The sequence below is a fragment of the Camelus bactrianus genome, chromosome 30, assembly GCF_048773025.1.
Source record: "Camelus bactrianus isolate YW-2024 breed Bactrian camel chromosome 30, ASM4877302v1, whole genome shotgun sequence".
Lineage (NCBI taxonomy): Eukaryota > Metazoa > Chordata > Mammalia > Artiodactyla > Camelidae > Camelus > Camelus bactrianus.
In genome coordinates this window covers 10,932,882-10,959,927 of record NC_133568.1, presented here as the reverse complement: position 1 = coordinate 10,959,927, position 27,046 = coordinate 10,932,882, and the positions used below count along the sequence as shown (strand labels likewise).

The 27,046-nt window shown below is 36.5% G+C and overlaps 1 protein-coding gene across 5 annotated transcripts in view; it reads left to right on the top strand.

Moving 5' to 3' along the window:
- The first annotated feature begins 38 nt into the window (after positions 1–38).
- The window catches only part of DYM (dymeclin), a 308,671-nt gene continuing 281,663 nt past the window's right edge, over positions 39–27,046 (top strand). Inside the window, exons 1-3 of one of the 5 annotated variants that reach the window (XM_074355332.1) lie at positions 39–311; positions 2,241–2,395; positions 18,090–18,281. In XM_074355332.1, coding sequence (XP_074211433.1) covers positions 18,142–18,281 — 140 coding nt within the window. In that variant the 5' untranslated portion in view covers positions 39–311; positions 2,241–2,395; positions 18,090–18,141. Of the gene's footprint in view, positions 312–463; positions 490–2,233; positions 2,396–18,089; positions 18,282–27,046 lie in introns of those variants that run through there. The other 4 variants (XM_074355331.1, XM_074355334.1, XM_074355333.1 and 1 more) reach the window with 4 other exon arrangements.

The window sequence follows — 27,046 nt, the reverse complement described above, 5'->3', positions numbered from 1 at the left end:
GAGCGCGCCAGGCCGTTCGGTCCTCAGCGGCGTTGTCGGACGCTTCCCTCTTCTCTGCCCGCCTCCGGCCTCCGCACTGACGCTGCCCGGGCGGGAGACGAGCCGGAGCTGGAGCCGGAGCCGGAGCCGCAGAGACGTGGAAACATGGAGGCCTGAGCTGGCGTGCGCCACCCCCGCTGCGGCGGCGACCAGGGCTCGTCCTGTCCCCTCTGCCACCCGCTCGCCCGTCCGTGAGCTGGAAGCGGATCTCCCCGCCTGTTGAGACAGGTGGGCTGTGGCTCCACCCCCGGCAGCGCGGCCCGGGAAGCCGGGTGAGGCCCCCCGCCTCTTGTCAGAGCGGGCTTGGGGACGCCCTCCCCTCCCCCGGGCAGGTTGGGGAGAAGGGTCCCTTCTGCCAGCGGGGGCGGGGCCACCCTGTCTGAGCCACGAGAGCTGCCCCCAACTCCCCTTCCCCCACTTCCAGGTTTCGGTGGCACTTCGAGCCGAGAGGTGAGGGGGTGTGTTAATCATGAGGGTGAGAGGGGCTTCTGTCCGAGTCTGCTGTTGGGAGTTGGGGAGGGGATACCGAAGAGCAAGTCGATGCTTCGGGAAATGAGGTTGACAAATAGTCGTGTGATGGGCGGGGTGAGCAATAAGTTGATTTTTTTTTTGACATGCACATTTTTGTTGAGATGTAATTTACATACCGTAAAATTCACGCTTTAAAAGTACAGTTGAAGTATAACTCAGTATTTTTTTAAAAAGCACATTTACAGGGTTGTGCAACTATCTAATTTCAGAACATTTTTATTACCCAAAAAAGAAACCTGTACCCATTAGCAGTCACTCCTTATTCTTCCCTCCCCCACTCCCTGGCAACTAGCAATTATGTTTTAACTGAAAGGTGAGAGAGGGTGGGAGGTTAGCCGGATATTTGCGAACTGGGGACAGTAGTGGATTAATAAAGCTGATAGGATGAAAGACCTGAAATATAGAGAAGCAATGGCATGATTGTAATAGGGCCAGCAAAGGGGTACACAGGATAGATGGACTAGGTACCTTTCAGAGGGATCCTGGCGTTTGGGCTGTTGAATTGGGAGCTCAAAAGAGGAACTGGAGGTGGAAGGAAAGAGGGTCTGTAAGAATAGGTGAATGATTGCTGTTGAGCATGAAATTTGTAAATATATAGATTTTTAGAATGGTTATATTGCTTTGTAGTTTTTATCTTAGATAATTCTCTCCGCAAGTCAGAGATAGACTGGGCAAGTATAAATATTCCCATTCTGCAGATGAAGACAATCTTCTTGAGGTTAGGTGACTTCCTGAAACTTACTGAGTTAGTAAATAGGGCAAAATGAGGTGGGGATTAAGTGGCAGAAAGTTGAGGTGGGGCTGTGTTTCAGGAAGGACTTCCAACTATTAAGTATATTAAGAAATCTGTATCATTATGATAAATAGGTCAAGGACTTTGTTTTTGTGTCTTTTAAATTTGGAAAGGTTCAATCTGAGATAATATAATACACCCCCAAGTACCCAGTACCCAACTCAATTAGTAACTCAGGTTAATTTAGTTCCATCTATGCCTCTATCCATTCCTATCCCCACTCCATTTCATTTGTAAATATTTGAGCATATGTCTATAGAAGATTGAGTCAGTATCTTTTTTTAATATACCCACAGTATGATTATCACACCTAAAAAGTTAATAGTAAGCTCTTAATATCAATATCTAGAAGGACTTATTATTTTTAAATGTGGTATCCATTTGATACAAAGGAAGTCAGAAGTACAGACATCGTGATGTTTGACTGAAAAATACTGTGTAATTGTTTCCTGATTTTTCCAGTCAGTCCTACTATCCTGACCCATTTTCTTGGTTAACACGGTTCATCCCTCTATAGGAAGTTTGAAGAATTGTCATTTTGGCTGGCTCTCCAACAGTTGGAATGTTGTGAGAGCAGGAGAAAAACAGGAGTGAAATACACCACAAAGTGCACAAATAACTATTGTGTCTCATAATGGTCTAAATATTTGGGCAATTGGAGGATTCTTCTCTCCTCTAGGTGATATCACATATTGTTAGAAGTTGTTTAATGTGTATATTAGTTTTCTGTGACTGCTGTAACAAATTACCACAAATTTAGTGGCTTAAAGCAATACAAACTTACTATTTTAAAGTTCTGTATTTTAGAAGGTCGAAATGGGTCTTACTGGGCTAAAGTCAGTGTTTAAAGCTTGTGTCCCTTTTTGGAAGTTTCTAGGGGCTGCCAGATTCCTTGACTTGTGACCCCCTTCCTCCATCTTCAAGGCCAGCAGTGTTGCAGCTGACTTCTGTAGTTGATCTGACCACAGCTGGGAAAGGTTCTCCACGTTTAAGGACCCATGTGATTAGTTCAGGTGCATGTGGATATTCAAGGTAATTTCCCCCGTCTTAAGGTCCTTAACCTAATTATACCTGCAGCGTTCCTTTTGCTTTGTAAAATAGCAGAGTCACAGTTTCCATAGATTAGGATGTGGACATCTTTGGAAGCTGTTATTCTGCCTACCACAGTATCTTGTTGAGACTTAAGAAAATAGGTGATTTTGTCTGCTACCACGAATGCAGTGTGCCGTCTTTCACTCTGTAGATAGTGGGGATGGTTAGTGCTGGAGAGGACTGTTCCATTTTCCTTTTAGTGACTATAATCGAATATATGGGAAATACCTGGTAAAATGAGGCCTTTGGTAAAATGAGGCCTTTAGAAGGGATTAAGTATAAAATCAACGTGTAAAGTTTTTCTGTATTTCATTTCAGTCTTTTTCATATTCGTGTTTTCAAGGTATTGTATACTTGTAACCACAGTGTATATAATGCTCAGCTGCTACTTGATGACACAGGACACTCTGGGGCAGTGATGGTTCCCACGCCCAGGGTGTGAGGGTAGAGGTCCCAGTGGTTAATAGAGGCACCTCCAATTCAACAGGAAGACCCAAAGTGAGAGAAAATTTTCAGGAAGAATGAGCTACTATGAGACTTGGGCTAGAATTCCCTTCTAGAGTTTTCCTTATGTGACTAGCTGACCTGGGCATGGTTGAGTGCTCTGGGCCTGAAAAGTAGAGGGGCAGGATGGCTGTTTCTGCTCTTCCTTTCCCAGGATGGGGAGAAGACTGACTCTTTAGAGGTGGAAAGGATTTCAGGAAGTCCTGTAGTTTGGTATCCTGCTTCCTGAGGGGTTTCCACTTTCCACCTTAGCTTTTGAGGTCTTGGCTGTCTGCAAGTGTGAAGATCCTGGCTCTCTGATGGTGGTGTGTTTTAGCATACCACTCTCCAATTTATTTATAAGTTAATATTTCTACTTAAAGTAATACTTGCAAATTGTTAGAAAAGATAACACCAGGAGGCATATTATCCTTTTTAGTCTGGTTCCCAGAGATAACTACTTTTATCTGTGTTTATAAATATATCTAAATGGCTACTTTGTGATTAATCAATTTCAGGTAACGCCCGTTGACTGTGTGATGGTAGATGAGGTCCTCGTCCTCCCCATCTTCCAGCCCTTCCAGTATAGACACTTAAGAATTTTTGGTTAACTTACTGTTCAGTGTTTACATTTCTGTGACTGTGTAAATATCACTGCTGAGCTGAGTAGTTTACCTTGTTTTCCCGTGCCCCCCCAACTTTGTTTGCTTTTTTTTTCCAGAACATATAACTGGTTTTTACCAAATACATTGCAAGACCTATGGGGATTGGGGCCCAGGAAACTGATGCAAGATGTTACTCTGGCTGCTGCTGTTGCTGTGAGCAGTGAATTGTTTCTCATCCCTGTCCCAGAGGCTTCGCGGTCTCTGCTGGTGTGCATGTAAAGTAGTCTCAGACCTTGTTCCAACTTGACTTCACACCCTTCTATTTTGTTCATGTTTTCTGTTTGGAACTCATGTTACTAATCTGTTAAGACCTTCTAAACAGATCTTTGAATTTTCTGTCTCCTGTTTCCCATCTGTTCTTCTTCTTGTTCTTGATTATGGGAGTTTCATTGACCTTTTCTTTCTCCTCCATTGAATTTTTAAATCACTTTTTAATTTCAAGTGTCTGTTCTTGTTCTTTGAACATTTACTTTTTTTTCAATCACATCTTGTTCTTGGTTCGTGGAAACAGTGTGATATAGTGGTTAAGAGCTTGGTTTCTGCACTCAGCCCGCCGTGGTCTGAAACCTGGTCTGTCACTTTCTAACTCTAGTCTTGGTCTTGGGCAAGTCACTTAATGTTTCTTTGCCTCAGTTTATTCTTCTAGGTCAAGAGTTGGCCAATGTTTTGTGTAAAGGACTAGATTGTAAAATTAAGCTTTGTGGGTCCAGAGGAAAATGAAGACTATTATATAGGTACTTATATTACAAGGGAGAAAAAATTTCCTCAAGTATTTTTATTGATGAAATTGAAAATACAATAGTAATAATGATTGAGAACTTTTTTTTTGTAATAAAGTTTTGCTAATGAGAAGAATGAAATCTCTTTTGGGGGAGAAGGGATAACATTTTACTCAATTGGAGTTTAAACTTACTGTTTCCTATGATCAAAATTGATTACAGATGTTCATATTTAATGCTGATTTGTAAGATTTTATGTATTTCATCTTGGAATATATCTTCCTGCACAGATAAGTATTGCCAAATACTGATAGCAGTCTATGAACATGGTTTTCATAGAGTGTGTTTATTGCTTGGAAGGCATCTATAGAATTCTGTTAGATTCATTTCTTGATATTTACCTTTCATTCCATTATTGAATAATCACTTCCAATTGAGAATTACAGGAAGCTCCTTGTTGCACAGTTAAATGGTTTTTGAAATGTGGAAAGTATTTGTATTTAGGTCTGAAAGATGCTGCTGGAACTGTAGTTTGACTTTGGAAAATACATCTACCACATACATGTGTTACAGTGGAGAACTTGAGTCTTAATTTTTGATAGCATCGGAAGTGTATAAAGCAGCTTGACATTATCTGTGATTCGGACAATGTCAGTTGTCCTTGAAATGACTTTACCTCAGTATGGATTTTACATGTAAGTGCTGTTGGCCTTCTAATTTTTGGTCAAATTCATTGAGAAATACCAAATCTGTAACAAAAACTGATTTCCACAGCCATTCACTGTTCAGTAACTGGTTGAGAGGGATTCTTATTGTTCAGAAAAATTCCTGTCTCAACCTTGAGCTTTAAAAAGTTCAATAAAACTGTACCATTGCTAAGCCATCATATTGTTGTGTGGTAGGACATATGATATTCAGCTTTTATTTCTGAGAAAAATTTCATGGAACTGATAGTTAAGTTCATGAGAGTGAATGAAGTTAATTGTTGACACTACTGGTTCAATAACGTGTTAGATTCACATATTTTATACAGAGTACCTACTGATAGATAGTACAATGAGTAATGAATAGTCTTTAAACACCTTGCATTTTTACAAGGTTTGTAAACTTGTCCAGCTAAGCCTTTTCTTTTTTTTTTTTGTTGACCATTTGTGGTTTTTTTCTTTTATCTTTTTTTTAAACATTTTTTAATTGAGTTACAGTCATTTTACAGTGTTGTGTCAAATTCCAGTGTAGAGCACAATTTTTCAGTTATGCATGAACATACATATATTCATTGTCACTTTTTTTTTTTTTTGCTGTGAGCTACCACAAGATCTTGTATATATCTCCCTGTGCTATAAAGTACAATCTTGTTTATCTGTTCTACATTTTGAAATCCCTAGCTAAGCCTTTTTCTGGTTCAAACATGTTTTTACCATTATCTGTTGTATATCTTAGCAGATTCCACTTCATGTTGTACTGAATTAGTATTTTCTCAGCTATCTTGGAAAACATTTATGGCTGTAATTGTCCTGTACAGACTCTTCTCTGAGCAAATATTTTTACTGAAAGACAAGTCTTAAAGACATTTTATTTTCTCTAGACACATTTCTTTGTCTGCTGAAATCAAGTGCAATTTAACTCATGATTGGTAAATGACTTTCCTTGCTTGGTTAACAAATGAGCCATTCGGAATCTTACTTTGGTTGCAGCCTCATTTTCAGCTAATGTCTTCCTATATTGTATTCTTCTGACACGGCTATGATGCTATTATATGATAAACATAATGCTTTGACATCTAATTAGATTAAAAAAAATCTACACTCCACTGTGACTTAGAAGTATGACATCAGTCTACCTTGTTTTGATGTGAGAGCTATCCACTGGTCATTAAAAATATCAAAATATGGCAATATGCGTAACACTTGAAGTGCTGCCATTGTCACATGTGTCATTGAGATTTGTCATGCGCTGAGCAGGAGTATAAAGGGATGAGTGCACCACGTTGAGTCCCTGCGGTAATTACTTTGCTGTTGGATCTCGAAAGCAGCTTTAGTCAAGATGTAAACAAATGAGTGTAGGTGTGTTCTAATCAAACTTTATTTGTGAACACTGAAATTTTAATTTCATATGATTTCCACGTGTCACAAAATACTGATTTTTTTTTCCCCCAACCACTTAAAAAAACATAAAAATCATTCCTCATGCCACAGGCTAGGTTTAGCCCTTGGGTCATAATTTGCTAACCCATGATCTAGGCAGTGAGAATAATAACAGTACTACCTCATAAGTTACAGTGAGGATTAAACGAGTTAATATGTGTCAAGCACTTAGAATAGAACCTGGGGACAGCGTAGGTGCTACCTAAATGTTTGCACTCATTGTTTTTATTTTCTCTCTGAGGATATTAGTTTAAAATTTTTTTCTTAGAATCATCTGTTTTCTGATTAATTTCTTTGGTTTATTTTCATTTCTTTGTTTCATGTTGGAGGCTTTCTTCACAAGCCTAATCATTTTTGGTGGACCATTCTTAAGACTGAAACTCCCAGCATTGATTGGAAGTTCTGTGTGTGAGTGGATTTTGATGAGTGGCGGGCATTTCTGTAGGTGGCAAGCTAGCTTTTTAAATGGGGGGAATCCCAAATGCCTGTATCTTTTCCCTGGGTCTCCCTTCAGTTCCTCTTGAGAAGAAGCCTCCAATCTCCCACCTCGGAGACTGGGAAACATGATTGTGTAACCCAAAGCTGACTTTAACTTCATTCCCCTGCTTTCATCCTCTACCTCATTACCCTCTCCAACCTTGGCTTCAGAGTCCAGAGACTCTCCAGTCAGATTTCTCCAGAGAATGCACACGGTCTCCCTGCAACCTTCCCGGGGTTCCATAGGGTAGATTGGCCTCCTTCTTATTAGCATCCCCTTTGGCAGGCATTGCATGTTGGGGGCGTCCTTAGCTCTGCTGGTTCAGTTACTGCTTCTCTGTCACCTTTCTATCTTCCACACCTCCTCTGATCTTACACTTGTGGGCTTATTCCTTTTTATTTTCATTACTCTATTTCACTGGGGTGGAATATCCAACTGTATTTACTTAATATAGCACTTGGAACATAGTAACCTTTTAGAGAATGTTCCATTACTTGGTAGACTAATGGCACCTGTAGTGTTTATCATGTCCCTTGGCTAGTGATCATTGCCCACTGTTTCTCTGGGCTCCTGTTTCAGCAATGAGGTTTCGCCTTACAGTCTGTTGAGTACAAATGTGTGTGTGTATACACACATACATATATACATTTCTGAAAAAGGGAAAACAAAATTGTTGGCACCAAGCGTATGTACACTTAAAATGTTGACAGATGCTGTCTCATACCTGTACACTAATGGTGGGGATGCCTGTTAATTAGTCTCACATTGTTAAAGTTTTTTTTTTTTTTAACCTGTACTAATCTGATAGGTAAAATAATACTTTATTGTATCAATTAGTGTATTTTATTCCTAATTTATACTGAAGATCTTTTCATATATTTTTTAGCTATGGGACTTCGGCTATTCAGTATTTTTTAAGTAATTTATTTTCTGGCAGTGTGCTGTAGGCTAGTTGGGAACAGGAAGGAAATACAAAGCCTGATTCATGCCTCTCAGAAATAGTCTGCCTCTGGAGATATGTCATATGCACTAAAGAAAAATAGCATTTCAAGGTCGTTTTTTACTTAATGGGAACTTTAGGGGAGTAGTGGGATGGTGAGAGAGAGATTTGGGGAGGGAGGATGGAGTCAGTTTTGCGCATGTTAAGATTGAGTTCTTAACTACATTGCATTGAAGATAGGTCATTGAAAGATAGGTCTAAAAGCATCAGCAGTTGCATGCTTCTTATTTCTAGTATAGATTTATGTAAGGAGCATTGATATCCACAAAGTTACTGGATATATATAAAATATAATTGTATATATAATATTATCCTTAAGTTAAAAATTTTTTGTTTTAAACATATAGATAGAACTGGCATTTTCGTCAGAGACTGGGACTAGGAGAGGTTTGAAAGTAATACCGTGGAAGCCACTAGTGATACCAGGAGATAGGCTCAGTTATTGACAAATTGAGAGAAGGAAGAGCCGAAAGCCAAGGACGTCTTCCGATGCACAGTGAGAGGGAAGAGCAGGAGGACTCTAAGGAGGCGAAGTTACTGGATAGTGGGTTCCTCAGGCTCCATTTTATTCTGGTTTTTTTTAGTGAGGGTCTTGGGAGTTCCAAATACATTGGATGCAAGTAATGTGTGTGTGTGTGTGTGTGTGTGTGTGTGTGTGTGTGTTTGGAATCCTTGGCATGAATCAGATGCAAAAGAGATGCACTGGGGCTCAGTTTACTACTTTGCTTTCTGTGAGGGGGAAGAAGTAGGTAGAACCTTCTGGCAAGAGTCAGAGTACCTCAGTGGCTGGACTTCTCTGCTTGGCTGCACTTGTTCCTCCTCGGCATTGCAGCTGTTTCGGGTGCCGCCGTCACTCTGTGTTCTCAGCGGACAGTACCTGGTTGTTGCTGGCTGGGGGACTGAGGGCAGGGGTGACTGGGCAGGGTGTTCTGGCCAGGCCTGTTGCCCTGGGCTCTGGCCTTCTGCCTCTGGCCTGGGTTGCTGTTCATACTTTTGGTGCCCTTGATTGAAGGCTTTTGGCCTGTCCTAGATGCCATGCCCCTTAATTAATTAATTAAAAAATATTTTTATTGAAGTCTAGTCAGTTTACAATGTTGTGTCAGTTTCTGGTATACCACACAATGCTTCAGTCATATGGGAACATACATATGTTCGTTTTCCTATTCTTTTTCACCATAAATTACTACAAGATATTGAATATAGTTCCCTGTGCTGTACAGTATGAACTTGTTATTTATCCCATTTTCCTTTTTAGCTCACCTCCAAATGTTTTACAGCTTCTGGTTTCCTGTGAATTTCTGAGCACGGCTGTGTAATTTTTGACAATTAAAAAAATTTTTTTTTGCATTATTTTAGGGTTTGGTGAGGAAAACAGGATGGAGGCATTGCGTTTTATGCTCAGTTGACCGTCTTGGTTTTCTTTGTTAATATTCTGTTGTCTCTTCTTATAGCTTGCGGGCTTTATTCATATTGTTTTCCCCAGATTTTGTATTGGTCCTGGATTGAGCAGTTACTTTTAATACATTGTGATCTATCCTAGCAGCTTTGAAAATTAAATTTATTTCCTATAAATCAATAGAAAATAAGCAAAAGATATGAACAGATAATGGCCTCTTTCACAGCAAGAGGAATGAAATGCAAATGAAAACCGTACTGAAAACTGTTTTCACCTGTTGGTGAAAATTTTCATCAGTTGGCACAGATCAAAAAGTTTAATTCAACAGTGGTGGCTGTGGTGTGGAGAAACAAGCATTGCTAAAGGGAGTGGTAATTGGCAACCTCTAAAGAAGGCAGCTAGGCAGTGTAGGGGAGGAAAAATGATTTTCTATACCCTTCTGAGTTCTTAGCTGAGGACCCTGTAATAAAAGAGATCAACAGGAGAAAAACGGAAGTTTATTAGCATGTGTACCTCATGTATACACAGGAGATACCTAGGGAAAAGGGAGTAACTCCCAAGGTGGCTTAGAATTCAGGTTTCAGCATCATCTCAGTAGGGAAGGGAGGGTAGGGGTGGAATGTAGGCCTCTTAAGGGAGTGTATATCATGTTTAGGAAAGAGGAATGGGCCTTAGAAGAGTAGATGAGAGAAAAGGTGGTTTGTGACATAGTTTGCCTCAGTGTTGTGTCAACTTCTCGTCCCTCCTGTGATGAGTCAGTCTTCTGTGGTGATGAAACTTATCAACTTATGATTTATGATAATGGGATTCCTTTTGGAGAATCTGCCTTTAGGCAGATAAGGAAAGTTCAGAGAAGGCCTCACCCTGCCTTTGCTGTTTTTCAAGTGCCCTCAGCTCAAAATAAAGTGCCCAGGGGCATATTTTGAGGTGGAATATTCTACTTCCCTTCAGCAATATCTGCCAAAATTGGAAATGCATGTAATTTTGACCCAGCAATTCTGTTTCTTTGGATTTATTATACTTACACAAGTGTGAAATATCTTATGGACCAGATACTTAAATTGATTCGTAATAGCAAAAGACCATAAACTACTTACATGTCCATCAATATAGGATTAATGGAATTAAAAACTGGGATGTGACTGAGTTGTAAAAATAAATGAGGAAGTGATTTATATACAGATAAGTAATGATTTCTAATATGTATTAACCGGGAAAAGCAAAATAAAGAGATGCATATAGTGTGTTATGGTTTGTGTAAAAAGGAGAAAGTATGTGTTTGAATATATGTAGAGAATCTGTGGAATGATACCTAAGAAACTAGTAATATTTTCTCTGAGTTCAGGAAGTAGGTGGTTTGGAGAAGGGATGGGAGAGAGACTTTTTACGATATACCCTTTGAACCCTTTGCATTTGTACCATGTGCATTACTGATTCAAAAAATAAAATACAAATGAAAAATCGAATCTTATTTAAATTTTCATTAATAGACTTTGTTGATATTTTTCATTGTTGTCTTATCTAGGAAAGGTGGGATGGAATTTTGTTCTTTTGAAAATACAGCATTCACGGACCTAATTAAACTCCCAAAGTGAATTTTTAATTGATTGCTTTTAAGGTACCACAAGAAAAGTAAAATAATGTTCTTTTTAGTTGAGAACAAATTGTTCTGATTCTCATTTCTTTTTATCTGGTGTCATTTTTATCCTGTTCATTTCAGTGAAGCAAAGAGAAGAAACTGAGTCCATTGGCAGCGCCAGGGGAACTCATAACTAAAGTGCTCATGCTGGTAAACCCTCTCTTAGCTAACCACTTTGATCCACACACGTAGGTTTTTACCCAGTAGACTGTTGTTAGGCCCACAGTGCTAACTGCCAATTGTCATGAGTGCCCAGATAAACAGAGCAATAAGCTGTGGCGGTCTTTTTTGTTTGTTCTTAAAAAATTTTGTTGAGGCGTATACAAGAGTTGTAGGGATTATTAGACAAGTAAAATAACTTGGAAGGTTTGATAAAAAGAAAATAATGCCTTTGAGTAGGTGGTAAAGGGCAAATCTGCTCACAGTCCCTGGAGTTAGGAAGTTAATGTGGATTCCCCAAAGGACCATGACTTATTTCATTTTTATTGAAAAAGTTCAGTTTTAAATAAGATTTGAAAGAAAGCATTTATTTGGGGAAACTACGTGAAAGAGCACTCCAAGACACCAAGTAAAATAGATGTGAGCGCCTAATATGTCACCATGTAGTAATACAGGTGATGAAGTGATTTAACTTGAGAGAATAAACTTGGTTGTTGTGACAGAGAGTACCTGTTAGTCTGATTTATTGGCACCCTTCTTGGACATGTAGATTCAATTTCTGGGTTTATTTTTTATCTTAAAAAACTTTTTACTTTGAAATAACTATAGAATCATAAGAATTTGCAAAAAGAGTACCAAGAAGTCCCATGTACCCTTCCCCTAGCCTCTCGCAAGGTCAGTATAACTATAGCACATTATCAGAACCAGGAAACTGATATTGGTGCAACAGAACAAACTGCAGACTGTACTTGGATTTCTTCAGTTTTTACATGCACTCATTTTTTCTTTCTTTTGTGGATATAGTTCTGTGAAATTCAATCACACGTGTAGATTCATGTAACCATCACCACAGTCAGTATTCAGGACTTTTGCAGTCCCACAGTCGAACTTGCTCGTGCTCCCCTTTTGTTATCAACTCCGCCTGCCCCACCACCCCTCCGCCCCACACCCCGGCAACCACAAGTCTGTTCTTCATCACTACAGTTCTGGCATCTTGAGTGTCACGTAAATGGAGTCATGATAGGTAACCTTTTTTGTTTGCCAAAAGTCATTTTTAATAAAAAGTTTCAAACATACAGAAAAGTAGAGAGAATAGTATAATAAACACCACTTTTTCCCTCCATCCAGATTTAATAATTATTAATAATTTGCCATGTTGTTTGCTTTGTCTCTATTTTATTTTGAACCATTTGAGAGTAAGTTGCGGACGTGATGACTCTTAACCCCTAAATATGTAAGTATACATCTCTGAAGAATCAGTTCATTTTCCTACTCAATTACACTATCATTATCCCACCTGTGTCCATGATATCGTCTGTTCAGCCCAATTTCGGGTTTCCCTAATGGTCTCCATATTGGGTCTCAAGATTAACTGGGTTTCTTGTAGTGTTTGTTTTTTCTCCTTTTTTCCAAATCTGGTTTCATTCAGGATTCACATACGACATTTGGTTGTTATATCCCTTTAGTCTCCTTCAGTTTAAAACAGCTCCCCACCGCACATACTTTTATTTTCTGTGATACTGACTTTTTGATGAACCCAGGGTGATGGTTCTTTACAATGTCCTATATTCTGCATTTTTTCTGAATAATTCCTCATGAGGTCCTCTGATTTTGCTTCTCTATCCCCAGCTTATTTGTTTGGGGCACTCAAAGCATTTTATGTTTTTTTTTAAATTTAAGATGTGTTTTATGGCCCAGAATGATCTATCTTGGTGAATAATGTGAGCTTGAGAAAAATATGTATTCTGCTATTGTTGGATGAAGTAGCTGTAGATGTCAGTTATATCCAATTGATTGATGGTAGTGTTGACGTCAGCTGTATACTGGTTTTCTGCCTGTTGGATCTGACTGTTGCTGATAGTGGAGTGTTCAAGCCTCCAGTTATAATAGTGGATTCATCTTTTCCTTGCAGTTCAATTGGTTTTTTTGTGTTGTTGTTTTCTTTTTCTTTTTTTTTTTTTGCAGAGTGGGTAATTAGGTTTGTTTATTTATTTATTTATTTATTCAGTGGAGGTACTGGGGATTGAACGCAGGATCTCGTGTGTGCTAAGCATGTGCTCTTCCACTTGAGCTATACCCTTCCCCCTATTGATTTTTGCTTCACATATTTTGATGCTCTGTTGTTAGATGAATACACATTATGGATTGTCATGTCTTCTTGGAGAATTGACTCCCTTATACTTATGCAATGCCCTCCTTTATCCCTGATAAGTTTCCTCGCTCTGAAGTTGGCTGTGTCTGAAATTAATGTAACTCTTCCTGCTTTCTTTTGTTGACATGGCATATCTTTATCTTTTTACTTTGAGTTTATGTGTATCTTTTCATATTTAAAAGGGTTTCTTGTAGACAACATATAGTTGGGTCTTGTTTTTTGATCTTCTCTGACAATCTGTGTTTTAATTGGTATATTTAGACCATTGATGTTCAAAGTAATTATCAATAAAGTTGGATTACTATCTACCATATTTATTACTATTTTCTATTCATTGTCCTTGTTTTCATTCCTATTTTGTCTTCTACTTTATGGGATTCCATCTTTTCTCCTTTCCTAGTGTTATCAGTTAATACTTTTTGAAAAAAAAAAAAACTTTATAAAGTGGTTGCCCTAGTGTTTGCAATATACATTTTCAACTAATCCAAGTTTACTTTCAAATAACACTATACTGTTTGACTGGTAGTGCACTTCACAGGTAGTACAAGTGCCTAAATAACAAAGTGTTCCTAATTCCTCCCTTCTGTTCCTTGTGCAGTTGCCTTGGTTCCTTTCACCGATACATAGTCTATAATCATCAACTATGTTGTTACTATTATTTTGAGTTTGGAACCCTTTTTTTTTCTCTTACCACAATGCCCTTGAGATCTGTTCAAGTTATTAAGTATATCAAATAGTTCCTTCTTTTTACTCCATTCTGTGGATGTACTATAGTTTGCTTATTCATTCATGTGTTGAAAGAACATTTGGGTTGTTTCCAGTTTTTTGCTATTGCCAATAAGGCTTTCATAAGCATTTGTGTGTAGGTTTTTGTGTGAACTTAAATTTTCATTTCTCTAGGATCATAATCCAGGGGTGCCATTCCTGGGTTGAATAGTATGTATATATTTATATGAAACTGCTAAACCACTTAACAGAATGGCTGTTCCATTTTACATTTCTACCAGCAACATGTGAGAGATTCAATTTCTCTACATCCTTGGCAGCATTGGTACTGTTAGTATTTTTTATTTTAGCCATTCTAGTGGATGTCATGGTAGTCTTATTTTGCAGTTTCCTAATGGCTAATAATGATGTTGTAATGTCTTTTAATGTATTTATTTATTTGCTGTGTTCTTTGGTGACGCAGTCATAAAAATCATGCAATGTTCAAATCTTTTGTGTATTTTCTAATTGGATTGTTTTCTTATTGTAGAGTTTAGAGAGTTCTTTATATATTGGTTTCAAGTCCTTTGTTGGATATGTGAATTCCAGCTATTTTCTCCAAGTCTGTGGCTTATCTTTTCATCCTCTTAACAGGGTCATTCACAGACCAAAAGCTTTAAATTTTGATGAAGCTCGATTTATTGGCTTTTTCTTTTATGGGCTGTGCTTTTGTATAATATCTTAAGTGCTCCCTAACTCCCGGTCACAGATGTCTCCTGTGTTCTCATCTAAAAATTTTATACTTTTATGTTTTACATTTGATCTATGATCCATTTTGAGTTAACTTTTGTATAACATAAAAAGTTTAGGTCAAAGTGCTTTTTTTGTGGGGGGCGGGGAGCCTATTGATGTCCAGTTGTTCCAGCAACATTTGTTGAAAAAACTGTCCTTCCTCTTTGAATTGCTTTTGCCTTGTTGACAAAAACCAGTTGACTGTACTTTTGTTGATTCATTTCTGGGTTTTCTATTTTGTTTTACTGATGTATGTGTCTGTCACTACAACGTGTTTGAATTTGTTCTCTTTTCTGATTAAGCTTGGATTATTGTCAGTAAACACATACAGTGGTGGAAGTTTGAAATTTAGATCTTGGGAGATAATCAACTTTAGTAATTTATATTATAACATTAAACTGTATTAGACAAATAGGTTTTCTTAAGTTTGCTAGTTGTGTGCCTTAGGAAAGAATAATTTACACTTTTGTTACTATTATTTTAGTTATGATGATAACTGTGTTTTCCATATATGTAAAAAATTTAAATTTGAGTAGGAAATGTAATGATGGAGATTAAAAAGTGTTTAATTTTTAAAATCATAATAAGTAGACATAGATCCATCATATTATTTGATTTTTTTAAACTAAGATGAAAAAACTGTCCTTCCACCCTCCCCATTCCAGTGTCCTTTCCCCCAGAGGTGGCCACTCTCAAATCTCTGAGCTGTTGCTTCTCATTATTTACTTCCTTATTTATAACTAATATGCTTTTTACTGTTATTTTCTAATTTAGTAATTTTAGATATTTTCTAAGATTGACTTCCTACCTGTTGTGGAAGATGAAGATATCACACTCTTACGCCCCACTCCTACTTCTTTTTCTAGCATCCTCCTAATATAGTTACTTTACCATTTCTGGTTAAGTCTTTATTTAGTATTTATATTACAGTGATTACATAATTATTGATAACCTTTGAAATGAGTCATATACTATGACTACATGATCTTTCTTAAACAGTTTTTGTTTTTCCATAGTACCTGTCCTTTGTAACCATCATTCCTTCCGTCCATATTGTGCAGTATTTCAGCACTCTGCAGAATAAGGTCAGACACATCAGGTGTCTGACCTGTCAGCTCTGTGTTTTCTTCCCCACGAGGTCGTTGGACCATCTTGATTCTTGTCCCAGCTGCTACACAGCTCTTGTCCTGCGACTGCTCTTTACCACTATCTTGTGTTGAATCCTGTTTTCTGAAGTCCATGCGTTCATTTTCCTTGGTTTATTCCCTCATATTGAAACAGTACATCTTCCAGTAGCTTGCTAAATATGGATGCGTGTTTTTTTGAGTCTTGGCAAATCTAAAAATATCATTAGTCTGTCTTCATACTTAACTGGCATCTTGACTACACAAGTCTAGTTAAATTGTTTTTTCTTAATATTTTAAAGATTTTGCTTCCCTGTCATCTAGTTTCCAGTATTGCTTCTGAGAGATTAAGAAACCATTCTTTTCGTTTTAAAAATTAATATATAAGGCAGACAAACAGAGGGTAATGTAATGAAGACTCATGCATTGATTGCCCATTTTCAGCAAATCTGAACATGTACTTCTCATTCTTTCAATTTCTTTCTCTTTTCTGTTTAGGAAGGTATTTATTGATACTGCTGAAGCCCCTCTGTTCCTCTCCTGATAACATTATATAAGAGCATTTTTCTGAATTTACAGGGTATTTTTTCCCACATGTGTTTTAATACTTGTACTCACTATGAATAAATCCATAACATTGTTTGCACATTAAAAATCATAAATGAAATCATACCATGTCTTATTATACTGTAGCTTTCTTTTTTTAAAAAAATTATGTTTTCGAGATTTGTCCATGTTGGTAAATGTAGCTCTAGTTAATTCATTTTCACTTGTGTATTGTAAAGATATTAAAAAACTTAATTTTAAATGGTTAAAATGCATAAAGTAGTTTTGAAACAGAGTATGTCAGGTAAGGACTTTAGTATTTCAGAATATTTCTTTATAGCATTTTCTAATTAGGCTCAATAATTAAGAAATTTTATTAAAACATTAAATCTAGAGTTATGATTAGCTGGCTTGATGTGGAGGCTAAGTCAGAGTCAGCTAGTTTTGGGGTCTCTGTCACAATGTTTAAAGAGGAGGAAAGTAGTATGTGGCCTTGAGTTCGGGGGCAGGTGGTTAGAAGCCAGATTACTCACATTCAGAGGACCCAGCTGTCGATGTGTATGGGGAAGCCTCATGTCCTTAGATAAGCAGCTTAAACCAGTCCCAGAGTTCCAAAGAGAACGCGCAAGACATGCTTCCAAATTCTGATCTTGGCTTCACTGTCTTTGTGGAATGAGGGACATAAGTAAGAAAGTCAGTCACTACTAATGTAAATTCTCATCTAACCTGAGCTTCCTTTAGCCCCTGAACTCACAATTTCCTTTCATTGTGATGGTAATTTTAACTTAGGGTAGTTTATTATTCACCATTTTAATGTCAATGAGAGACTTATTCTGAACAAGTTGAGGTAGAACAAGATCTCAGACTGTGTTAAGTGCAATTTGATGAAGACTCTGGTTCATTTTGTAACTGAATGTTTTTCCCTTTAGTAATCAAGCACAAAAAATACTGAAGACACTAACAGTTTATTTACACTCATTCTTTCAACATTCTATTTAGGCAATGCCTGTTACATGCTAGTCCAGACGTTGGAGATGGAAAGATGAATAAGACAGTTCTTATTTCAAAACAAAACAAAACAAACCAACGTCTCATTGTTTAGGAGAATAGACATGCCAGTAAAAAAGTATATGCATTATAGTAGAATGAGCGAGGCACTGAATGTGACTCCTTTGGAATTGGGAGCCCTTTCACTTTAACCAGGTCCTCGTTCTCTCAAGTGTAAGGAGCACATGGTAATTACTGGCACAACTTTCTCCCCTTTTCAGCACATTTCAAGCAGTCCAGTCTTTATTCCTTTAGTACCATTGTTTTAGTTGTAAAGGAGCTTCATTTTCAGACTGTTTGTTAATAAGTTATCATTGTTATGAATTTGCTTTGAGACATTTTCTTGGGCAGAGGTGTGACCATTCTAAGATCTACAAGTATAGATTTGGATTTTGTGTTTAAGTTGGCTAAAACAGATTTTAGCCCCATTGTCCCCCGTGTAACTTTGTATCTGATGTCTAATATGTTCAAAAATAGAAGTGTGATTTCCTATAGTAAGTTTTGAGTTTCTTACATGTAGGTCAAGGGTAGGGAGAGTATAGTGATGATTTTGAACAAGTTTAAATTTCTTTTCATTCTTTGTAGGTTGTCTTGTGGAAATGAAGGTTTAAGGACAAGTTATCTACCAGATTAGAAGATGGGATCGAACAGCAGCAGAATTGGTGATCTTCCTAGAAATGAATACTTAAAAAAGTTATCAGGCACAGAATCTGTCTCTGAGAATGACCCGTTCTGGAATCAGCTTCTCTCTTTTTCTTTCCCTACACCAACTAGCAGGTAAGAGATTACTTGGAGATTGAAAATTTGTATAGAGGGCCACATAAACCTGTGTGGTATGCTGATTTTTTATAAAAAATTTATTTTAATGTTCTATCTGTCCATTCTTCTGTGGTGCATGTACCAGTGGAAAATCCAAAAGGTATGAAAAGTAGGAAATAAGTTTTTCTCTTTCCTTTCCTCCATTCAGCCATCTCTCTTCCCAGGATGATTTCTGGTAGCAGTTTCTTTGGAATCCTTCTAGAGACAGTGCAACCATATAGCTCATGTAGTTTTACAGAACCCTTTAAACACAGTGCTAGTGTACTACATTTACTCTGCTTTTTCTTTTTTGCTTGCTGTCCATTGCTTTCTCCCCCACATTTTAGTAAAACATATATATATATATTATATATATATATATAATATATATAACATAATATATGTATAACATATAATATATATATGTTATATATGTGTTATATATATGCATGCATATATGCAACTGTCTTATTCTTTTAAATCACTGCCAAGTATCCATAGATTATATTAAATCAGTTTTTAAATTGGTGGACATTTAGGGGGAGGGTATAGCTCAAGTGGTTGAGTGCATGCCTAGCATGCACAAGGTCCTGGGTTCAATCCCTAGTACCTCCTCCAAAAATAAATAAACCTAATTACCTCCCCACCCCTGCCAAAATAAAATAATTGAATAATAATAAATATATTGGTGGACATTTAGATTGGAAACAATCTTTTGTTATAACAGATAATGCTGCATACATAATTTCTCATGCATCCAAACACATCTCTAGTATAGTCCTCAAAGTAGAATTTCTGGGTCAAAGTGTATGTGCATTTGTAATTTTGGTAGATACTGCCAAACTGTGCTCCATGGAAGTTGTACCAAGTTACACTCCTGCCAGCAGCGTATGAGAAGGTGCTTCCCCACACCTTTGTCAGTTTGATACAGTTTTGCCAATTTGATAGGTGAAAACCAATATCTCATTTTTAACTCTTTATTATAAAAACTGACAGACATAATCACGTAGGATGACTAGAATATTGAATTCCTAATTACTTGGTATCTAGATTTTAAGCACTTTTATTTATTTATTTTTGACAGCTATCTTGTTATATCCTGAATCATGGCCCCCCAAAGATACCTCTGTCCGAGTCCCTGGAATCTGTGAACATGTTATGTTGTAGCATGTATCAGTATTTCATTCCTTTTTATTTCTGAGTGAGATTCCTTTGTATGAACATACCACATTTTGTTTATTCATTTATCAATTTATAGACATTTGGATTATTTCCATATTTACTTCATCTATTATTTAAAAAGTATTTTGAAGAAAATTAAAATAAGGGCATTTTTTTTTATAACTGTAATACCATTATCACACCTTATAAAGTTAACAATAATTCCCAGTCAGTCCATTTTAAAATTTCCCTAGTTTTGTAGTTCATTTGTTACAATTAGGAACTAAGTAAGGTGTATACATTGCATTTTGTGGTTATATTTCTTTAATGTCTTTAGTCTCGAATAGAGTTATGCACTTCCAACTCCTGCCACTGTTTTTTCCCCATGCAATTTTTTTTTTTTAACAAACTGGGTCAGTTCCACCTTCTAGATTTACCTGATTGCTTCTCATAGTTTGCTTTCTTGCAGTCAGATGCTCTACCCCTGAGTTATACCCCCCGTATTTTGTTTTTTTTTATTTACTGTGTTTTCTGTAGACTGGACGTCATATTAAAAGGCTTGATAAAATTTGGGTTAAACATTTTTAGTAAGGTTATTTCATAAGTGGTGCTGTGTACCTTATAATGTATTACATCAGGATACAGAAAATACATGGTTTTATATCAGTTATGCTAAGATTGATCAGAAGTTTGAGTATGTTTTAGCATCCATTGATGATTTTGGCCTGAATCACCTATTTTATAAAAAATTAGAAAATGCTATTTCTCATTTGGTCATTTCTTGTACATTTATTAACTGGAATTCTTCTCTAAAGAAGAGCTTTCATGAATTAGGTTATATAAAACATGTTTTCTTTTCATAAGTTTCTTAAAAATTTTTTTTCTTGGAATGTACTTGATTTACTAAAACATGGCTTTTACTACATTATTAATAAGGGTAAACATTTAGTTCTTTTATTCTACCAATTTTCAGTAATGAAAATGGTATAATGGTGACAAATAAATCTGTACTTCCCTCTCCCCTGACCGCAGTCAGGACTGTCTCTGTCTTTTGAGTATGAAGTAAAAAAAAAAAAAAAAAAAAAATATATATATATATATATATATATATATATATATATATATATATATATATATATATATATATAAAAACATGTGTGTGTATGTGTGTTGTGGTCCTAATGGTTTCAGTTTGCCTTTCTTTAACAATCAAGGTTGATGTTTAGTTTCATATGTTTAAGAATTAAGGATTATTGGTATTTCCTTTTTGTGAATTGTTTATAAATTTTGGCAATAAATTTTAATTTCTAACTTTTGGATATAGTTGGATTGAGCCTTAAAGGTTAACTTAGTTTGCAGTTTTTGTGAGCTTGAATTAGTTGTTTAGTATGGGAAGTGATTACATATTACTACTTCTGAGATCCTTGGAAAAGTAAAAGTGGCTGTGGATTGGTAGGAGAGGTCTAACTAAATATGAACTATAGCTTCAGCAAATTTTGAAACCATTTCCTTAATCCTTAAGATATTGTCATTGAGTATCACTGCTCATGTTGTAGTAATAAAACTTAGAGAAAAAAGGACATATAAAGAGAACATCATTTATTATCCAAAATAACTGGTCTTTTCATTTATCTAAACTGTAGTACAATCTATATGTGCTCTTCCAAAAGACATTAAAGATGACTTAACTAAATGGAAATGTATACTGTGTTCAGGGATTAAGAAGGCTATTGTGAAAGTGTCCGTGTTTCCCATATTGGCCTATAGATTGAAGGCAATTCCAGTTAAAATTCCAACAGCATTTTTGGGGGATGGGGTGGGGCTCATTACAAAATTTGAATGGGAAAGAAGGAAGCATAATAGCTAAAGTACTCTGAAGAAGAAGATGTGTGTGTGTGTGTGCGTGTGTGTGTGTGTGTGTACTTGATTTATGCAGAGTTTGCACTTCAGAGCATTGGGAAAAGGATGAACTTTTCAAGAAATAGTAATGGGAATAATGTTTTAGCCATTAAATATATTTCTTTTTTTTTTCCATTAAATATATTTCTTACCTTCTAAAATTTCCTTACTTCTGCTGGTGACTTGCAGATTGAATTATTGTGGCTTTATAGTTTGTTTTGCTAATTACTGCTTTTTCTCAAAGATCCTTTGCTGTTCTCATGTGTTTATTCTTTTTGATGTCATTTCTTTTTCTTAATTCATCCTAGTTTGTAGAGAAAAGTATAAATGAACCTTAGAAAATGTAAAAAGATGTAAAGTGAATAAACTGCACATTGTAGGTCTGGGAGGAGCTATTCAGAATATTCAGAGAGCCTTCATTTGTGGTGTTGCATATGCTTTTGGCACTTCTGTCCCTTTGTTTGAGGCCCCCCTACCCTGGCTCCTCACTGCTGGTATTTGATGTGTGACCTGTAGAACCTTGACATTGAGCAGGCCTTGAGGTAGAAGGTGCCACCTCATTGACAGTCAGGGATGGAATTACCTAGTTTATGAATTATTCAAGACAAAGATGAGTCTCTGTAGGGAAGACACTGAATTCAGACATTTCTGAGATTGCTCACTCCTGGAATTCCTTGGGTCCCATATGTGCTGTCTTCAAGTGCAGCCAAAAACTGATGTCTGCCAATTTTTTAGAAGCACTAAGGCCTTTAGGACTAATCTAATTTTTCCTTACTATAAACTGTTTTTGGCACCAGAGTAACCAGATTTTGTTATAGTTTCCAGGCATGGTTGAAAAATCTTTAGATTCTTCAGTAGTTTTTAACTTTTCACCTTATTAAAATTCCTTGTGAAGCAAAGATCTGAAATAAAATCAAAATTAATTCAGGAGTAAAGTTTAAGTAATACACTGTTTATTTTTCTCAGTAAAATATATAAAAATTACTCACATGGCTGATTTCATACTAAGTATAGCAGCAGAAACAAAAAAACAAAATAGTGCTAAAGGCAAAGGTAGTAAAATCATCGATATCCACAGTAAGTAGTTAAGGGATACACAAAACAAAGATTCAAAATATGATGTCAGAAATATTAAACTATATAGATAGCTATAAATATAGTTAGTTACATATCTATCTATCTATCTATCTATCTATCTATCTATCTATCTATCTATCTATCTATCTATAGTTATATATAGACCTCATGGTAATCAGAAACCGAAAATCTATAGTAGATACACACACAAAAATAGAAAGGAATCCACACGTAACACTGAAGATAGTCATCACAGGGGAAGGAGAGCAAAAGAAGAAAGTAAAAAACTACAAAACCAGCCAGAAAATAACAAACAAAATGGCAGTAAGTACATACCTATCAATAATTACTTTAAATGTAAATAGACTAGGGTGCTCCAATTGAAAGATACAGAGTGGCTGAATGGATACAAAAACAAGACCTATCTTTATGCTACCTACAAGAGACTCACTTCCGATCTAAAGACACAGACTGAAAGTGAGGGGATGGAAAAGGTATTCCATGCAAACAGAAACAAAAGGGAAGGCAGAGTAGCAATACTTCTGTCAGGCAAAATAGACTTTAAAATAAAGACTGTAACAAGAGACAACTACATAATGATAGAAGGATCAGTCCAGCAAGAAGATATAACAGTTGTAAATATATATGTACCCAACTTAGGTGCACCTAGATATGTAAAGCAATTAACAAACATAAAGGGAAAAAAATTGACAGTAAGACAATAATAGTAGGACACCAACGCCCCACTTATATCAGTGGACAGATTAGACAGAAAATCAATAAGGAACCACTGGCCTGAATGCCACATTAAGCCAAACGACCAGGGTACATGTATATAAAACATTCCATCCAAAAGCAACAGAATACACATTCAAGTGCACATGGAGCATTCCCCAGGATAGATCACATGCTGGATAAATTTAAGGAGATTGGAATCATATCAAGCATCTTTTCCAACCATGGTGGTATGAGACTAGAAATCAACTGCCAGAAATAAACTGCAAAAAACCCCTAAACATCTAGAGGCTAAACAGTATGGTACTAAACAACTATTGGGTCACTGAATAAATCAAAGAGGAAATTAAAATACCTGGAGACAAATGAAAACAGAAACACAAGGATCCAAAACTTATGGGATGCAGCAAAAGCAGTTCTAAGGCGGAATTTTATAGAGATACAGGCCTACCTCAGAAAATAAGAAAAATCACAAACAATCTAACCTTATGCCTAAAGGAACTAGAAAAAAAAGAAAGAAAACCCAAAATTAGTAGAAGGAAAGAAATAATAAAGATCAGAGCAGAAATGAATGAAATAGAGACTAAAAAAAGGAAAAGAAAAGATCAGTGAAACTAACAGCTGATTCTTCGAAAAGATAGACAAAATTGAGCCAGACTTGTCAAGAAAAAAAGAGAGCAGGCCCGAAAAAATAAAGTTAGAAAGTAAAGAGAAGTTATAGCTGACAGCACAGAAATACAAAGGATCGTAAGAAGTTACTGTGAACAATTATATGCCAAGAAAATGGACAACCTGGAGGAAATGGATTAATTCCTAGGATGTGCAGTTTCCCAAGATTTAATCAAGAATAAATAGAAAATATGAATAGACCAAATACCAGTAATGAAATTGAATCAGTAATCAAAAAAACTCCCAACAAATAAAAATCTAGGACCAGATGGCTTCACAGGTTAATTTTACCCAACATTTAAAGAAGAATTAACTCCTATCGTTCTCAAACTACTCCAAAAATATCTAGCAGGAAGGAACACTTCTGAACTCACCCTGATACCAAAACCAAAGACCACAAAAAAAGAAAATTACAGGCCAATATCACTGATAAACATAAATGCAGAATACTTTAATAAAATATTAGCAAACCAAATTCAGAAATACATTAAAATGATCATATACCATTATCAATTGTGGTTTATCTTAGGGATGCAAGGATGGTTCAATATTTGCAAATCAATGTAATATACCACATTAACAATTTGAAGAATAAATCATATGATTATTTCAATAGATACAGAAAACTTGACAAAATTCAATATCCATTCATGATAAAAAAAAACTCCAGAAAGTGGGCATAGAGGGAACATGCCTCAACATAATAAAGACCATCTATTACAAGCCCACAGCTAGTGTCATACTCAATGGTGAAGAGTTGAAAGCATTTCCTTTGAGATCAGGAACAAGACAAGGATACCTATTCTTGCCACTTCTATTCAACATAGTATTGGAAGTCCTAGCTACAGCAATCAGACAAGAAAAAAAAAAGGAATTCAAATTGGAAAGGAAGAAGTAAAACCATCACTGTTTGCAGATGACATGATACTGTGTATAGAAAATTATAAAGAAACTACCAAAAAACTATAAGAGGTAGTAAATCAGTTCAGTAAGTTGCAGATTACAAAATTAATATACAGAATTAATATACAGAAATGACTACTATCCAAGGCTGCCTACAGATTCAGTGCAATCCCTATCTAAATACCCATGGCATTTTCACATAACTAAAACAAGTAACTCTCAAATTTGTATGGAAATACACAAGACCCTGAATAGCCAAAAAAAAAAAAAAAAAAAAAAAAAAATCCTGAGAACAACAGAGTTGGAGAGCTCACATTCCCTGATTTCAAACTATACTGCAAAGCTGTAGTAATCAAAACGGTATGGAACTGGTGCAAAATTGGACACATGGATCAGTGGAACAGAATAGAGAGCCTAGAAAAAAACCCCACGCACTTATGGTCAATTAATCTATGACACAGGAGGCAACAATATACAGTGGAGGAAGTCAGCCTCTTCAGTAAGTGGTGCTGGGAAAACTGGACAGCTACATGTAAAAGAATGAAATTAGAACATTCTTTAACACCATATACAAAAATAAACTCAGTGGATTTAAGACTTAAATATAAGATCTGAAACCATGAAACTCCTAGACGAAAATGTAGGTTTTATATGCTCTTTGACATTGCTGTTGGCAGTATTTTTTTTGGATATGTCACTTCAGGCAAGAGAAATAAAGCACAAATAAACAAGTGGGACTACATCAAATTAAAAAGCTTTTGAAACTAACACAACAGTGTAAATCAACTATACTTCATTAAAAAATATAAACTAGAAATACAAAAAAAAAAAAGCTTTTACATAGCAATGGAAACTATTGAGAAAATGAAATGGCAGCCTAACAGAAGAAATTTGCAAACAATATATCTGATAAGGTGTTAATATCCAAAATATGTAAAGAACTCATACAACTCAACATCAGAAAAAAACAGATGGATTAAAAAGTGGTTAGAGGACCTGAATACACATTTTTCCAAAGAAGACCTACAGATAGCCATCAGATACATGAAAAGATACTCAGCATCACTAATCATCAGGGAAATGCAAATTAAAACCGCAATGAGATACCACCTCACAGCTGTCAGAAGGCTATCATCAAATAGAGAACGAATAAGAAGTGTTGGAAAGGTTATGGAGAAAAGGGAGCCTTTATGTGCCATCGGCAGGAATGGAAATTGGTACTGTCACTATGGAAAACAGTACAGAGGTTCCTCAAAGAATTTCAAATAGAACTACCATGCAATCCAGCTATTTCATTTTTAGGAAAACGCTAATTTGAAGAGAGATATGCATCTCTATGTTCATTGCAGCATATTTACAATAGCTAAGATACAGAAGCAACGTAAGAGTTTATCAATTGCTTAACATAACCAAAATTCATATAGCCATTTATTTTTACCATTTGGATTGCTTCCAGTGTTTTCCTGTTACACATAATATAGCAATGAATAGCCTTGTACATGTGGTAGAAGGAATTTCTGTCCTGTTAATTAAAGTGGGGCCAAATGACTTCCATTAATTCTTGTAGTTTGTGTTGGTAGCACATGAGAAACAAGTGTAATTAAATAGGTCAGGAACAGATTTTATGGAGCACTGAAGTGCTTCCCAGCATATTTCATTTTTTGGGGGAGGGGGCTGGTAAACCAATAAGGCAGGTTAGGTACGGTGGCCTGGAGGCTCTGAGGGTGTTGGGCCTCGGACCACAGAGGACTGAATGGGAAGATGAAAATCTGTCCACCCATTGCCCATTTTTAGCACACTTGTTAGAAAGCTGAGGATTAGAATTGTGATTCCTTACAGGTTCTTGTTGAGTGGAACTGGTGAAAGCATTGTTTTAAGGGGTTTGCTTGTTGGGTAGAGGGAATGATAGATTGGCAAGAGCAGGTAGGCGGAGGAGCTCAGGCAGGAAAACCAGATGGGAGGCAGCTGGAGTGCCAGAACCACCATTGATGAAGGCCTGGCTTTCTGTGCCTGTGCCGGAAATGGAGAAAGTCCTCCATCCACTGTACATGAAAAGTTCTTTTGTTTTAAATTGATACTTGATTTGAGTATTAATACTTAATGAGCTTAAGGCTCCAGATTTGAGAGCAATGCTGAGCAATGTGGTGACAGCTTGTATACTTACCAAGAATGAGAATCATTTTGCCCAAAGGTGAGGTGAATTTGGGCAAAGTGTGAAGAACGGAGATGGTGAAACATGGTAGAGGAGGCATGAATTCTGGAGCCAGACTGACTTTGTCTTACATCTCAGCTCTGCTGCT